Raw genomic sequence first — 17,219 nt, 5'->3', positions numbered from 1 at the left:
CGAACAAGGTCTCAATAGTTAACCTTAGGTCTCCGGCAGATGGTAAGAATCACTACATTTTTTTTCATAACATCATAATTCACTCAAATAACTAATAATTTCATGGTTTGTCAATCGGAATTCTAAATGGAACTCGAATAAATCAATTGAAATTCTAATCGAAACCCGATCAAATCGGTCTGAATCTCAATTGGAACTTGGACAATCAATACCTCAAATGGTCACGGTACAACTTGTATGAAAGATAAAAAAAATGATGTTACCCATAGCAATGCACGGATATTATGCTAGCTAGAACTAAAATCCAGACAATGATCCTCGTCTTGCATATTTGAACTAACATCCTATCAAACTGGACTCGGCAAGAGAGCTGCTGCTGCTTCTTTTTTTTTTTTGTGTTAAAGCAAACGACTATTGGTTCGTATACAGTTCAGTTGTCCACGTGTCCACCACAATTGACTTCCATACCGTGTCCCCACGTTTCAGCGACCCACGCTCCACTAAACAGAGCGGTCAAACTAGTCTTGGAAAATGGCCCAACTCTTTGTGCGGTGCCCCTGCCCCACTGGGCAGTGACCAACCAAACGCAGTTCTGTGCTGCCTCGAAGCCTTCTGGGTCCCGCCTGTCAGCCGGCCAGCTCCAGCCCAAGTGTCCTCTCTAGAACCAGCCGAGAAACTGAAACTGCCCAAGCGGTCGGGTTCTTCGGCGAACACCCAGCGGCCAGCGCTCGCTCTACTCGTCAGGCTTCCATCGGCGCCCCCGCCCGAAGCTTCTGGACGGCGATGGCGGAAGCTCCGAGAACCTCGGAGGCGCGCCGGGACGCCGTGTTTGGGCGGTGGGTCGTCTTCTCGCCGGCGCGCTCGCGCCGCCCCACCGACCTCAAGTCGCACAACCCCACCGCCAACCCTAGCTCCGGCCCCGGCGCCGACGCCCCCAAGCCGTCCTGCCCCTTCTGCGCCGGCCGCGAGTCCGAGTGCGCCCCCCAGATCTTCCGCGTGCCGCCCGACGACGCGCTGCCGTGGCGGATCCGCGTCATCCAGAACCTCTATCCCGCGCTGCGGCGCGACATCGAGCCGCCGCCCGCGCCCGAGCCGGAGGTGGTTGACGGGGAGGCGGAGGCGGAGGAGCAGCCCGGGGAGCGCGCTGTGCGCGGGTTCGGGTTCCACGACGTGGTCATCGAGACGCCGCGCCACGACGTCCGGCTGTGGGACCTGGGCGCAGAGGGGGTCCGCGACGTGCTGCTCGCCTACGCGGCGCGCGTGCGGCAGCTCCGGGAGCACCCCGCGGTGAAGTATGTTCAGGTACGGCCGTAGAGTAACATCTCTGCTTAAATTGCACGATCAGATGTCCGGGGCGTCTCATTCTTTGGATAGTGGCGAAAGTATCATAGCAAACGATGGGGGTGCTAGGGGTACTTCTTAAATGCGAATGCGATATGTTTTTGCTCTTGGATGTCAAATGCGAATATATGTTATGGGGAACCAAAAGAAAAAAAAAAGAAATCTTAGCTGGAGAGATTGTACCAATTTTCCATTTCCACATCGGTTGTCAGTTCAGTGCATCTTCAGTTGTAATTTTCATAACATAGTGTGTTCATTTATATTGGTAGGGAGATGGACACATTTTGTAAATATGGCAATATCATGTTAGCTGTGTGTGCACATGAGATTGTTACTTCGGATAATTTGTCCTTGCGCCTTTGTATTCATATGGATAAGGTTTCCATGGCGATGTTTGCAAATTTTCTTAACATATGCTTGCGGTGGAGGTTAGGTTGCATAGTGGTGAGGAGTCTTGCAGGCTTACCATTAGAGCGTTTTTGTGTGAAGATATGGACAATGACCATTGATTTTTCAGTTTATAGCAAGCAAATTTGTACTTTTTTCTATAGTTCATTTGCATAAGCCTGATCTGTCAATTCTTGATTAGTGAATTTTTGAAGACTTAAAATTGGTTTATTCTTTGCTTGGGCAACATGGTGTTTCAGTCGTTAGTACATTTGTCGTGTACTGCTTTTGTTACACTTGGACCTTTTTAATGCATTCTCCATGCAGCATATTTGTCACTTATGATTTAGGAATCTGTTCTGGGACACTGAGATATCGTAGTTAGGTTTAATAAATAGAAACTGCCAATACGGTGGGAGGGAGAGATATCAACATTGCCCTCCTTATATGTCACTATTAGCACTTATGATCCATGCTGCATTATTTGCTATGGAATTATTGCTATCGTTATCATCTGTCACTATTCAGTTGGCTCGTACAAACTAATTGTTGAATCTCCTTGAAACTAAATGTATTTAGTGAAGACATTAGATATGTTGCCATCTTTCTAGTTCCATCTCTATTGTCGGTTCAGAGTATCTTCTGTTAATCGCTTTGTGTGTTCATTTATTTGGGTTGAGATGGAATTTTGGGCACAGATAAGGTAAAAATGGCAATATCATGTTATAAATGAGATTATAATTACATTTAATTTGTTTACTTGCATGGATATGTTGCTATGGCAAAGTTTGCAAATTTTTTGGGTCATGTTGCTTGCTGTGGAGGTTAGGATGCCTAGTGGCAGTCAGTGCTGGCTTTACATGATTTCAGTTCCTGGACACTTTCTGTTGAGCCTATGTTTATGTCAACCATTCCAATTCATGGTCATACAGATATGGACAATGACCATTCACCTTTTAGTTTAAAACTGAATTGGTGAATTTGTCTGTTCTGTCGAGTTTTGTCTTTGGTTCATTTGCATAAGCTTGGATCTGTTGATTCTTGATTGCAAAATTGTTGAGGACTTAAAGTTCTATTGTTCACTCGGGAAACATGTTTCAGTTGTTAGTACCTTTGTCGCTTAGTTCATTGCTTAGGCCTGGACCTTTTCCATGCATTGGTCTATTCAGCATATTTGTCATCTATGCATAATTGCATATACAAGAAACTGTCAATATCCCATTGCCTTAGGACCTGAGTGATAGCTCAGTGGATGGGTTGGATTGTTGTGAACCCCCGGTCCTACATTCTATCCTGGATCACCCAGAATTTCCCTACCGGGGCTAACTTCCCAAACAAGAATAGTTGCCTCTCACACGTGAAGCCACAGTGGGAATGCAATGTACCTGTGTGACATCCTAACACATCTTGATATTTAACTTTTGCCAACCATGCAAACTAGCAAGTCAGTCAGTCACTAATGAAAAAAAAGATCAATATTGCCCTCTTCATACATCACTGTTAGAGTGTTAGTGCATATGAATATGATGCATGCTGTGTTATTTGTTAGTCATGCAAGCTCATCATGAGCTATCAGCTATGTGGACTGGACAGTCTGTTTTGTGTAGATGTGTTGTTTGGCAGATTTCTCATGTTTACCACAAGGACTAAGGTTGTAAGTGTGATCATTGTATTGTTTATAAACAAAGTGCCTATTTGTTGTTCTGACAACCCATCTCGGTACTGCTTTTTTCCTGTCTATTTTTACCAGTATGTAATGTCCTATATTTATTTCTGTTATTGACTGTGCAAGTTGCTTCTTTTACTTAACAGCCTTGTACAATATCCTTGTTAATTTCCTCCTGTGCAAGTGAATAACTTCCTTTTGTCATAAAAAATTAGGTGTTTAAGAACCATGGGGCATCTGCTGGAGCGTCAATGGCACATTCACACAGCCAGATGCTGGGAACTCCCTTTGTCCCTCCCTCTGTTACATCTCGGCTTAACTGCATGAAGGGGTTTTTTGATAGATCAGGGAACTGCAGCCTTTGCGAGATTAGGTCCAAAGATATCCTGATCAGCAAGACACCCTATTTTTCTGCGATTGTTCCTTTTGCTGCATCATATCCATTTGAGATATGGATTATTCCCCAGCAACATCTTTCTTATTTTCATGAAATTGATGAGGCTAAGGTATGGACTGCTTTTAAATCCCTTATATGTTTCGTTTTTTGTATAGACCGAATTATGCAGACATCTGCTACTATATGCTTTAATGTTCAAAGTTCCCTTTGTTATGGGCCCGGCCCAGGCGCCTCAGGCCCAGGCGCCCCAGCCGGCGCCGCTCATCACGTACCAGTGGCGGCGGCGCCCAAGTGGCTAGGAGAGCCATGATTATTTGCTTAGGGTTTATTTACTTTCCTAAAGTGTGAAACAATTTGTATTAAGTACTCTCCCCTAGAGGGAAGACAGATTAGGCTGGGAATAGAATTCCAGTTGGCCTCATGGGGCCACCCTAGCTCTCGTGACTCGCTCTCTCCCTCACGATCTCCCCCTCACGCACGCCGCCCTCCACGCACGCCGCCGCCGCTCCCTGCTGCAGCCACGGCGCCTACTCGCCGGCCGCTGCGCAAGCGTCCTCCTCCCTCCTCCCATCCATACGAGCTACGCAGTCGTGGTGGGATCAGCGATCCTAACACCCTTCGTACTTGTTCTTGCTATACCTTTGGCGTTCCTATTAAGTTATGGAGAAACTTGTGTGCCAATAGTTTGAAGCATCTGCTGCTAGCTATTGATTTAGCTTGCATGCCTAACCTTGGCAATTGGTGTCCATCTTTACCACTGACACTGATACAAAGATCCAAAGTTCAGGACTGTGTTATACACATTTCTTTTTAATATATGGAAAAGTTGCTCCATGTTGTGGCTATGCATCAAAATACCACATGTGCTGTGTTTATGCCATTCCCTCAAAGATTTGTTCCTTCTATTGGGAAATTTGTACACGCCCCCAGAATCATTTACACATTGCAATTTTTGATTCGCTTAATTATTTTCTTCTTTTATTCTATACACTCCGTCGTGCTTGTGGGCTTTGTTGCATTCTACTGATTACTTTACATGTGAAAATGAGGCATTAGCAGATTCACTTCCACATGTTTATGTTGTGTGCAACACTATTGGTCATATTTGCATTACTTATTCTTTCAACTCATCTCAAGATTAAGCTGTTGATATGTTGCCTGCAGGCACTGGATCTTGGATCTCTGTTGAAGACAATGCTACAAAAGCTGTCTAAGCAGCTCAATGACCCACCATTCAATTTTATGATCCACAGCACACCATTTGGGCTCTCATCATCCTGCCTGCCTTATGCACACTGGTTCCTTCAGATCGTGCCCCAGTTAAGTGTAATAGGCGGGTTTGAGCTTGGAAGTGGGTGCTACATCAATCCAGTTTTTCCTGAAGATGCTGCCAAGATTTTGAGGGAACTTGACTGTTCAACCTAGCTGGTGGTTTTTTCTCGAATATGCAGGAGAGCTGCTGCGTATCATTGCATTAAGAAAGAAGATCCTAGCTGGCGGTTGGTATCTGATTGTTCACTAAATATGAAAGAAAGCTATGTTCCACAATACTTTCCCTGAAAGCAAAAGTAACATGTTAATAATCCAAGTGGACAGCTAACATGATATGTAACAGCGGACGGACCTTGTTTTGGTGAGGATGATCTGCTGGGGTTTCATTAAACTTTTATCTGAATCCTCCCCTGGCAAATAGCTATTGTCAGGCCTGCATGCCAAGTGTTGTTTTTTAATTTTGTGGGCCGTCAGGTTGATGATTGCATGTTGATGTACAATTGGGTTAAAAACAGAGTTTTCCAGACTAATAAATTGTTGATATCTTTCTGACAATTCCTGGTGTGATGCGTATGCAACTTGGGTTATGGTATGATCCATTGTCTTCAGGTCATAGTATCCTGATGCGTAGATGTTGGTATTCCTTGCGTTCTTGCTGTCAGGTGTTTGGTGAACCAAAATGAACTGTTGTTTTTTAGACATTGTAAACTATCTGAAACAAAAAAATCAATTAAGCAACAACTTGTCAGTACTTGGCTCATGTGTCCATCGAAAAATATATTTGCCTTTAAGTTGATGCTCAACATATATTTGTCATACATTACAAGCACAACTGCCACATAATGCCTTTACAAACGCAGATGCGTCATTTGGATGTACATACTGTATCTTCATCAAATGGTTAAGTACAAGTCTCACTAAGAATAGCTAAGCTACCTACTGACGGAGAGTGGGACGAACTGTATGGGCATGAGCTTAGCACAGTAGGCTCGTGCAGTATGCAAAACGGCAAGACCAAAGAGGAGAGGCATTGCCTGCTGCTGCTACCACCATGTTTCAGTTGCTCACTGCTTGCCGAACCCAAACAATGATTTGATGGCGTTGAGGGCGTTCTCGTTGATGAACGACTCGTCGTAGTTCTTCAGCATGGGCTCGAATTCCTCTGTTTTCCTCAAGTTTTCGAGATCCGGGTCGGTGCGGATTCGCTGCAGGAAATCAAACGCGTGTCATTAGTTTGGAACTTATTGGTTTTCAATTCATGCAGCAATCTGGCAAAAGAGCTAGTAGTTACCTTAAAGTCTTCATAGCCTGATTTCAGGGCATCTTCCAACGCAGAAAGCCCTGCTTGTATCTGCGGAGGAATGTTCATATGAGTATTCAGTATCAGACTGCAGACATGACTTGCATAGTGAGAGATCAGAGAAGAGAGAAGTATCCAACCCGGTTGAGTTTGGAATAGGAGCAGGCAACATTGTAGCTGGCAATGGCAGCCTCGCTGCTCTCTGGTTTTGATCCCAATACCGACTCGAACTTCTCCAATGCCTCCTCATATTTCCCATCCCTGAAGTTTTCATAAGTCAAATGGATCTTTAAATTGAAGCAATATCATAGCTAGGAGAAAGAATCATTTCACTGACTTGTACAGCCTGAGCCCCGTGCGGAGGTCCTCTTCCCTCTGCATCTTCTGCGCCATCTTCCTCTGGTAGTTTTGCAACTGCGTGCAGTTTTCAGACATTGTCATTCATGAGCAAAAAACCATTGATCTATTTATGATTGTTCGGCGCACTTCTACAGATAGACCTGAAGATACAGAACTCATGCTTCTTGGTGCTTGTGCTCACCTGGATCTCTCTCACCCTGCCGCTGACCACTCCAGAGTTCCTCTCAGCTCTTATGATCTCCTTCTCGGTGAGCTCACCAGCGCCATCCCACTTACCTGAACCCAATTAGCAATTAGCAGGATTATTCAGAAAACAATTTTCAATCACATGCATCTATATATGCTGCAAAGATGAACGAAATTAAGACTCATAACTCATAAGCAACTAACTGTTCTACTTTAACTTGATGGTCCTATAATTCAGAGAGAGAAAAGATGGACAATATTGCAAAACAAATGGAGTAACTAACTAGTATAAGTTCTTACCAAACCTTCTCTCCATCTTCATGTAGAGAGGGCCGACCCTCTGACGGATGGAGTACATGGTCTGGCCGTACCCTGCCGCCGGCCAGATATCGTCCCCAAAGACGGCGCTGCGATCAGTTCATCATAGGGCAGAGCGAAATCGTTTCTTGATCAGTTGATGCATCCAATGATCCAAAGGCAGGCGGCGGCAGGTAGTATCGCACGGCGGGGCGGACCAACCTGGTGGCGAGCACCTTGTCGCCGACGGTAAACTGCCCGGTCTTGTCGGCGGCGGCGCCGGGGAGGATGGCCTCGACGTAGGTGCCGCCGTCGCGGCCCTTGGAGAACTTGAGCCCGTACGGCTTCTCGATCGTGACCTCGTACTCCTCGTACGGGCGCTCCTCCTCGGCCGCGCCCTCCGCCGGCTTGGCCTCCGCCTCCGCCTTCGCCTCCGACGACGCCCGGACGACGGCCCTCCGCGCGCCCCGGGGCGGGAGCAGCCTCACGCCGCGGCCTCCGAGGGACGACGCCGCCGGGAGCAGGCGCGCATTGCTGCTGCTTCGCGGGAGGCGGGCGGGGGAGGAGAGCAGCGGCGGCTGGTTGGCGCCCACCTGGTGAGCCAGCGCCGCCATGGGCTTGGCTAGGAAAGAAGCTTTGCACGCGCGAGGTGCCTGCCGCGCCACTCGCTCGAATGTTCTCCTCCGCTTGGCGGCTACGGGCGGCCTTCTCCTCTTCTTCTTGGCGGATCTTGGTGGTGGTGCAGAGCTGCTGCAGATGAGGAGGAGACGCTTCTGTGGCTCATCCTGGACTATGTGGCGCCAAGAGCGCTAGAGCTCCCTATGTGGCGCCAAGAGCGCTAGAGCTCCGGGGCGAGACGGAGGCCACATACCAAGAAGGCCACAGGGACAGGGCGATCAAAATAGAGGCTGCCACGTGCCACGCGCCACCGCCCACGTCAGCTTTATGGACCCACTTGTCAGTTTCGCATCTGTGTGATATATGGGCCTCCATGTGGCCCTATGTTTTTTTTAGGGGTCCCACGTGGCCCTATGTGTCACAAAAAAATTATCGAACGGGAAGGCCGGGACGAACGGCCCACAGCCCAGTAGGATGGATGTCTGGACGGGCCGGGCTGTGCAGGTGATGCTAATTGCTAAGGGTGTATTTAGTTGATGAAAAAGTTTGGGTTCTGACACAGTAGTACATTTCGTTGTTACTTGACAAATAATATCCAATTATAGATTAATTAGGCTTAAAAGATTCATCTCGTGCTAATTAGTTAGACTGCGTAATTAGTTATTTTTTCAACTGCATTTAATGTTTCATGCATGCGTCCGAAGATTTGATGTGACGGATACTATGTGAATTTTTTTGGAAACTAAACAGGGATTAAGTGACACGTGGCTAAAGTTTAATCCACTCTATAATCTAAGCTGAGGTGCTGGTACAAACTCTTCTCTCTGGCGACATCTGATAAAATTGGAGCGATGCGATTAGCAGGGTCCCTGGGCAAGGCTGACACGCACACAAATTGAGAAGTGGTCCAAGTTTTTTTGACATTTGATGTGCAGGTCCCTAGTTCCTTACAGATATGCCCTTGGGCACTTCTTTTTGCACCCTACCATCTTTCTACCTCTCGCAACAAAAAGCCTGTTCGGTTTGGATAGAAACCAGTGCAATTAGCACTGTAGCTACAGTGTTCCACGCTGACAACGGTCACCAGCCAACAGCCCCAACGGTCACCAGCCCAGCTCCAACCCAGCCGGAAATGGGCATCCGAACAGGGCAAAGATCCCTATGCTTTTGCTGTTAGGTTCGTATTTGTGTTGTTCTTGCAGATGTGCACACATGCCTCTTATGTTAGCCCTTCTGGCCAATCTTACTCCATATTGTTGTCCTCGCAAGTTTAGGGCTTCTCCATTGGCCTTTTAGAAGCGACTCATGAACAGATGTGGCTGCTCAAAGCATGCAATTCAAGGATCTTTTCTTTTTGCCATGTGTACAAAATATCTCAGGCATGCATCTCCAACAGATAGTTGTCCCGAGGGAGCAAAGAACGCCTAACAGCAACACAACACCAGTAGCTAAGTTGCCAGGAACTCTGAATAATCCTTGCCCTGATGCCCCTCAGTCCCAAACATCTGTATTCTTGTCAGGCATCTCATTATGCTGCATCCCGATCTGACCACAACCATCTATATTTCTCTATAAATCATGATTTTAAATAGCCCGCTATAATCCCGCTATAGCTTTTTTAGAGAATTCCTGCTACGCTATTTGTATTTGTGCCGCTATGGCAGCTATGACCGCTAAGTTGGATTATAGATGCGCTAAATGACGTAGCTATAACACCGCTATAGCTTTATCCTTAGCTTAGTGCTATTATTTTGGTTTTTTGGACAACTGAATATTTGATTGTATGAATTTTATTATATTGTCAACTTAAGTATTGTTTCCGCAGCTCTAGAAATATAGTTATGTTTATGAAATTCGCTAATTACTATGTTTTTGTGCATCTATTACTTGTATTTTTCATGATTTAGTACTAAACTGTAATTTGCCATAGTCTGCTATAGCTTCCGCTATAGCCTCTTAGCCTAAAAAAATGCCGCTATTTGCTATAGCCCGCTATTTAAAACCATGCTATAAATAGTTACTACGTGGAGGTACTGGAATCTCTGGTTGGCGTGGTTTTGAATCTCTAGATCTGGGACTGCGGGAGACACACGGTGGAAACTGGAAAGACTTAATATAAGAAACGGATGCTAGCTTGCTAGCTTGCACGAAAGGACAGTCGTTCGGTTGATGACTGAAGACGAAGTACTACGGTACGTTGTGGTTGGACAAATTAGAGAGTATAACTAGTCACCTGATTAATATACTCATCATATATAGGGAGAGACAATTTCTACTACTAGTTGAGAAATTTGGGTGAACAAAACGTCCCTGCCATTGATGACATGCGCTACCTAGGAGGTGCAACGACCTGGCTAGGGAGGGAGCGTTCGGCTCGATGCGGGCTAGAATAAGCTACCCATGGAGGGTAAAAAGTGTATTTCACGCGCTCAAGCTGACTGAGCGGTGACTGTAGGAGCCTACGTGGCATGCCACGTCGGATTCAAGGATGAAGTTGGGCCGCTTAGAACAGGTGCAGAGCTAGAGACAAATAGAGGGGGGTGCGGCACTTTATAGTACATGTATGAAATTGAAGCAAACATGGTCAAAATCTAGAGATTATAAGTGATTGTGAAAATTTTGGGTGTAGCCGCACCCACAACCTTCAACGTGACTCCGCCCCTGGCTTAGAATAGTTCAGGGACTAAATTGAACGTTTTTATAGTTCAGGGACCAAATTGAACTGAGCCCCATAGTCCAGGAACAATTTTGCCTTCTTCAAACTCTGAACAATATATACTTGCCCTGATGCCTCTCAACCCCAAACACATATGCAGTCTTGGCAGGCATCTCATTCTGCTGCATCCCGATCTGCCCACAATCATCCATGCATATTTCTCTACAAATAGTTACTACGTGGAGGCAGCAAATCTCTTGTTGGCATTGTGGAATCTGTGGTTCATTCACAACCATGCACATTCTCTCTATGTATTGCTCCACACGGTCATTTTATTTGCCTCCTCTTGTGTTGGTATCTTATGAATTTCATATATTGGGGCGGAGGAGGGTGGAAGGAGTTAAGAAGAAGCAGGTGGTATCATATATGAGTAGGAGGACAACGCTTGGTTGATGGTCAATGATGAACTATTATGGTGTGGTTGGACAAATCAGTGATGTCCATGTTCAACTAGTCATTGATTAATATAGGGATCTGGACAATTTAATTTGTATCATTGTCGTTTATAGCTAGTAAAAAGTATAACCGGTCTTACCAAGTGGTCAAATAAATCTGAAACCTTAAATTTTAAGAGAGAGAAATAATTAATGAAGAATCATGCATTTTAATTATTCAAATAACCTAGTTACTACGTGCTTAGTAGATTGCAGCCGCACCGAGCATGCAATTCAGGAAATGCAAAATCAGTGAGCTTGGATTTCTTTTTGGAGATTAAATGGCTTATTAGTAATAATGATGATACAACTACCCTTTGACTTGAAGTAAAACCTGAGCTGGCAGGCAATAAAATTTTTGCTATCCGGCAGGAAGCCTTCACCTAATTGCAGGTGCAGAAAGATGTCCACATGATGGTGTTGTCCTCAAGTTTAGGGCTTCTCCAGTGGAGCGACTCATGAACTGATGTGGCTGCTCAAAGCACGCAGTTCGTGGATCTTTTCTCTTTGCCAGGCATCTCCAAAAGCTGGTTGGACACCACAAGAAAATTTGACGCATCTACCTTGTGAAAGTAAGCACTAACCATAATTTTATAATGATATATTAATGGAAGCCGATGTTTTTTTTTTAAAAATCCCATATGTCGTAATATGCACAAACAGTTCTAAGTTGCAGGACCCAAACGAAAAAAAAGAGAGACAATGACATGCCTTTGAAGAGCTCATCGATGTTATGTTGGGAAATTAAGGCGAGGCAATGTCAAGTAAGGTTGAGATGCGTAATGTGAAACCAATGGCAACATTTAATGGGAAGTACTTTCTAAATGAACCTTCGGTTGCATTGCTAGCTGTTGCACAGAAGTATACTAAATTAGCTATACTGTTCCAAATTGGACTGGAAAAGCTCAATCGGATGGCCATGGGAGGAGCGTTGCACTCCATGATGGCGTGCTATGAGTGCATCTATGAGACTCAACTTGCAGTGGCTTCGTCCGGAAACGCCCCGCATGGCCGCATGGAAGGCATAATCATGTGGCGCTCTTCAAACTCTGCATAATACTTGCCATGATGCCTCTCAGTCCGAACCTCTGTGTTCTTGTCATACATCTCATTCTGCTGCATTTGGACCTGCCCACAACCATCGATATATATTTCTCAACAAAAAGATAATACTATGTAAAGGGCGGTAGAATTTCTGGTTGGGATCGTGGGAATCTGTAGGTGAGTAGGTCCAGGACTGGGAGGACACAGTAGAAAGAGCTAATATAAGAAGCGGATGCTAGCGTGCGTTAAAGGACAGTTGTTTGGTTGATGAGTGAAGATGAAATAGTACAGTGTATTTCACCCTGCAAATGGGTTGGAAACCAAACTATACCCCCACCACTCAATTCTCATTAGAGAAATTATATGATCTCACTCCATTCCAAACCACCACCACCACACACCAATCCAACCCAAACATTTGAACTCATAATGGAATAAACTATTAGCCAAACTATAATTACAACCCAATAAGAACCCATTTTTTTTTAAAAAAACTATAATGTAGATCTTGGCACACTATTTTGCACAGAGTAGTTGCCAATTATACTGAGTCAATTTCGATAAAATTTTATAGTGTGAACGCGAGGTTTTAGTTCCAGGGTCCGGCTCTTGACATGGGCTCCATGTGTAGGTCTAGCCACACTTTTTTGCACAGAGTAGTTGTCAGTCATACTGAGTCATCTCCAACAAATTTCGGTCAATTTCGATAAAATTTTATAGTGTGAACACGGGGTTTTAATTTTAGGGTATGGTTCTTAACATGGGGCCCACGTGCAGGTCTAGCCACATTGTTTTGCACAGAGTAGCTGCCAGTCATACTGAGTTATCTCCAACAAATTTCGGTCAATTTCGACAAAATTTTATAGTGTGAACACGATGTTTTAATTTCAGGGTCCGGCTCTTGATATAGGGCCCACGTGTAGGTCTAGCCACACTATTTTGCATAGAGTAGCTGTCAGTCATACTGAGTGATCTCCAACCAATTTCAGTCAATTTCGATAAAAGTTTATAGTGTGAACGCGAGGTTTTATTTCCAGAATGCAGTTCTGCACAAAAGATCCATTTCAACCCACCCCAACCCGCATGTATATAGAACCTGTTCCACCCCACCCCATTACCTTATACAACCCATTTTAACCCACTCAAATACACTTCATATTAAAACTCACCCCATTAAACCCATTTGAACCCACACTGTTTGCAGGGGGATGTGCAGGTCCCTAGTTCCTTACATATATGCCCTTGGGCACTTCTTTTTGCACCCTGCCATCTTTCTACTTCTTGCAACGAGATCCCCATGCTTTTACAGTTAGTTTCTTGAAGATGTGCTCACATGCCTCTTATTTTAGCCCTTCTGCCGAATCTTACATCATATTGTCACCCTTGCATCCAAGTTTCGTTCATAGTGTTGTCCTTGCAAATTTATGGCTTCTCCGGTGCCCTTTTAGAAGCGACTCATGAATTGATGTGGCTGCTCAAAGCATGCAATTAAAGGATCTTTTCTCTTTGCCATGTGTACAAATATCTCAAGCATGCTTCTCCAAAAGCTGGTTGTCCCGGGCAACAAAGAACGTCTAACAGCAACACGACACCAGTATCTAAGTTATGAGCAACTCTAGGTCCAAGCTTCACGTATATATGTCCAGCACCTACCGCGATCCAAATGTTTTCTGTTGGCTCCTCATAAACATAACTACAAAAAGATTCGCAGATATACAGATTAACTAATTAAAACTACAAACGCTGTATGGATTCAATAAGAATGCAAGCAAGGGATTATTAGCGCTGACGATGACGAGTTATTGCCATGCATTGTTAACGGGACACCACAAGGAAAATTTGATGCATCTAGCTTGTTATGTTGCACTATCTGTCTGTTTACTTTTTTTTTTTGAAGGAATCTGTCTGTTTACTTAGAACTATGCACAAACAGTTCGAAGTTTGCAGAAAAAAAGACAATGACATGCCTTTGAAGAGCTCATCGATGTCAAGCCAAGGTTGAGATGCCTAATGTGAAACCAATGGCAACATTTTAACGCTAAGTAATCTCTAAATGAACCCCCCATGCATCCATTGTGCCTCTAGCTGTTGGACAGGAGTTGACTGAACTAGCTATTATACAGGATCAGACTGGAAAAGCTCAACGAGACGGCCAAGGGAGGAGCGTTGCACTCCATTATGGCGTGCTGTGAGCAGATTTATGAGACAGCTTGCAGTGGCTTCGTCGGTTCACGCCCCGCATGGAAGGCATAAGCATGTGGTGCTCTTCAAACTCTGAATAATCTTTGCCTTGATGCCTCTCAGTCCCGAACATCTGTAGTCTTGTCAGGCATCTCATTGTGCTGCATTCTGATCTGACCACAACCATCCATATTTCGCTATAAATAGTTACTACGTGGAATTAGTAGAATCCCTGGTTGGCATCGTTTTGAATCTCTAGGTCTGTGACTGTGGGAGCAGTGGAAAGAGTTAATATAAAGAAACGGATGCTAGCTTGCACGAAAGGACAGTTGCTCGATTGATGAGTGAAGACGAAGTACTACAGTACGTTGTGGTTGGACAATCAGTAATGTCTGAATACAATTAGTCACCTGAATAATATACTCATCATATAGGGAGAGAATTTCTACTACTACGTTGAGAAATTTGGGTGACCGAAACTAAAGTTAGGTGACTAGATTGCAGTCGCACTAAACTTGAAGCAATTTGGATGCGCAAAATGCACGCTCCAGAGCCAGATTAGTGCTCTCTGTTGTTGTGTGGTGAATGCAGTACAGTAGCCTAGCCTAGGAGATTAAATGGCTTATGATAAATACTTCCGCCCATGTATGAAGGAAAAAATTCCGTTAATATTTTTCTTCTACTCAAAATATGAAGGAAACAAGTCTGAGAAGGTTTCAGATTTTCCTAGCTTGGAATTAATCCTTCAACTAATTTCTGAAAAAAGACGTCCAGATCTATATCCTCATGCTGGTTCGATAGCTTGTGTGAATTCAACACTCAGCTCACTCAGATGATGTCCATGAGATACTCACAATTTGATTTGGAAATTAGATCAAGATAAGCCGAATAGGACTCTCTTTTGCAAAAAAAAGAAAAAGAAAAAAAGATAAGCCCAATAGGAGCAAGGAGTTGTACGTGAACCGGTAGCACACGACTTGTCCGTATAGTTCTCGGAGGTTTTTTTACACCTCTCATCTGGGTACATCTGTGACTCTAATATCTGCTCATGCACAAATACACACCAACTTTATACACTCACTCCACGCGTACACGAACAAACCTACAACTACATTCAGACAAGAAAATCACAATTTTGGAGAAATTACCGGGACTATCCATGGCTTCGCAGGCGACAGGTGCATCATATTTCTATTGTGGCTGCACAGGTGAGAGGCAACAAAATTTATTTAGAGATGGACCCCGGTGAGAGACATGAGCTCGATTCCAGCTGCATGTGCCCACTGGTCCTGCAAGCCAACCGAGCACAGGGTTCTCAATGTTGTGGAACAGCCTTATGCGATGAGGGATCGGAGGCACATTTTTTTTTTGAATGAACGGGCACGAGATTGTGCCTATTTCATTAATATAGAAGAAGAGTACAACCGGCTAACAGGTAACAAAGAAATTACAAAGAAGTTACAGTCTTGGAATTACAAATGCCAGGTACTCAGGTACTTTGCTCCTGCTGTTATCCAAGTGCCGGCTCCGCTTTAGTTTTCTCCATAAGCATGATTGGTGATGTTTCTTTTCGGTTGAAAACTGATGTTCCGCTCCTTCAAGACCTCCTAGATGATCAGCATGGCGAGGCTCCGCACGGCCTTCTTCGGCACCCCAGGTGTGGTGACAATGTTTAACCACTAGTTAAGCGCGCTATGGCTCGTTCTCCATTTGTTCGGATAAAGTTCTGGACAGGCGACCCATTCCGCAGCAAGTTACCATATCCTTCTTGTGTATGAGGGAAGCACAGTTGCCTTTCAAGTTGGACTTCCATTCCCTGATGCGCCTCAGTCCTCTCATGGTTGTCTCGAGAACCTATGGATTTGTTCTAACTCATGACAACAATTACAACCAACACAAACCCATACATCAGGAGTACTAGTGGAGTAGTAGCTTGTCTATGTATGACTATTATCGTCAAATATTGGTAATAATGCTAGCACCGTAATGAGAACGCACGGTCCTGCATTTCACATCTTTTTTAGAATGAGGAATAGCTTGGTTTTATTGCCTCCCCAGCAGACATGCAATGCAAGCAACCTATGTGCTCACATCTGCGTGTGGTCACCACTTATTAATGAGGATGAGTTATTGTTTTTATTTATTTATTTATTTTTAGAGGACCTACGGCGGCCTGAACATATATTACTCATGCAAGTGTGAAACGAACATGGCACCATTTATGCCATTTCGAGTGATTTTGGTGATCGAATAACAACACAACACTTGGACTAATATGATTGTTAAGATGACCATTCTCAGGCTTTTAGGTTCAAGTGATGACAAAGAGAAAGAGAAGATAGGCGTAGTAAGGCCCGAAGGGCCGCCCCTACGGGGGTTCCGCTACCCGGTACGGGGGTTCCGCTACGGGGGTTCCCCTACGGGGGTCGAGGGGGAGCCGCCCCTCGCGGGTCTCAGGGCAGCGCCCTGAAAGCTCTTCGGATCAGGAGCACCGGAAGAACCGATGCCTAAGCATCGGTGCATCCGACGCTTGTCGGAAGAACCGACGCTATGATGTTCGGTGCAGGAGGGAATCGAAGCCAAGTTAGCCTATAGGCACCGGTTGAACCGACGGTCCAAAAAAGGACATCGGTGCATTGGGCGTACTGTGTACCAGAGACGATGTCAAGTGCCCAGGAGAAGTTTCTTCAGCACCGGTTCAACCGACGGTGCATCAGAGTATTGCGTCGGTGCATTGACGTCAGCAGAAGAGAGGAAGGCTGTGAGTGACCGGTTTAACCGATGGGCAAGCATCGGTTCAACCGGTGGTCACTGTGTCAGCAGTCAGAAGTTCAACGGCTACTTCGTGTCTTAGAGTGACCGGATGAACCGACGCTACCCCTGTCAGATGCATCGGTTCATCCGGTGATACGCAGATTTTCAGCTGACCGTAGGAGCAACGACTACAAGACTTGGTGGCCTATATATACGCCTCACCCCGGCCATTTGAAGATTGCTGGAGTTGCTGAACATCCCACACA

General features: G+C 45.0%; 2 protein-coding genes and 1 non-coding gene across 3 annotated transcripts; 2 read left to right on the top strand and 1 right to left on the bottom strand.

The window, feature by feature from the left end:
• Positions 1–647: 647 nt before the first annotated feature.
• Positions 648–5,618, top strand: LOC120663046 (ADP-glucose phosphorylase-like). The gene is made up of 3 exons (XM_039942078.1): positions 648–1,302; positions 3,610–3,900; positions 4,956–5,618. Exons 1-3 carry the CDS (start codon positions 784–786, stop codon positions 5,214–5,216), a joined length of 1,071 nt encoding a protein of 356 aa, XP_039798012.1. The 5' UTR covers positions 648–783; the 3' UTR covers positions 5,217–5,618.
• Positions 5,619–5,815: 197 nt separating this feature from the next.
• On the bottom strand, positions 5,816–8,075 carry LOC120663061 (protein MET1, chloroplastic-like). The gene is made up of 7 exons (XM_039942096.1): positions 7,429–8,075; positions 7,210–7,316; positions 6,905–6,999; positions 6,701–6,777; positions 6,504–6,624; positions 6,355–6,414; positions 5,816–6,268 (listed from the first exon to the last, which is right to left on the bottom strand). The coding sequence occupies exons 1-7, from the start codon at positions 7,818–7,820 to the stop codon at positions 6,128–6,130; spliced, it is 993 nt and encodes a 330-aa protein (XP_039798030.1). The 5' UTR covers positions 7,821–8,075; the 3' UTR covers positions 5,816–6,127.
• Positions 8,076–8,642: 567 nt separating this feature from the next.
• Positions 8,643–8,741, top strand: LOC120696397. The gene has a single exon (XR_005684170.1). It is a non-coding gene; the product is annotated as a U6 spliceosomal RNA (small nuclear RNA).
• Positions 8,742–17,219: the final 8,478 nt, after the last annotated feature.

The sequence above is a fragment of the Panicum virgatum genome, chromosome 2K, assembly GCF_016808335.1.
Source record: "Panicum virgatum strain AP13 chromosome 2K, P.virgatum_v5, whole genome shotgun sequence".
Lineage (NCBI taxonomy): Eukaryota > Viridiplantae > Streptophyta > Magnoliopsida > Poales > Poaceae > Panicum > Panicum virgatum.
This window is presented reverse-complemented; position numbering and strand designations above follow the sequence as displayed.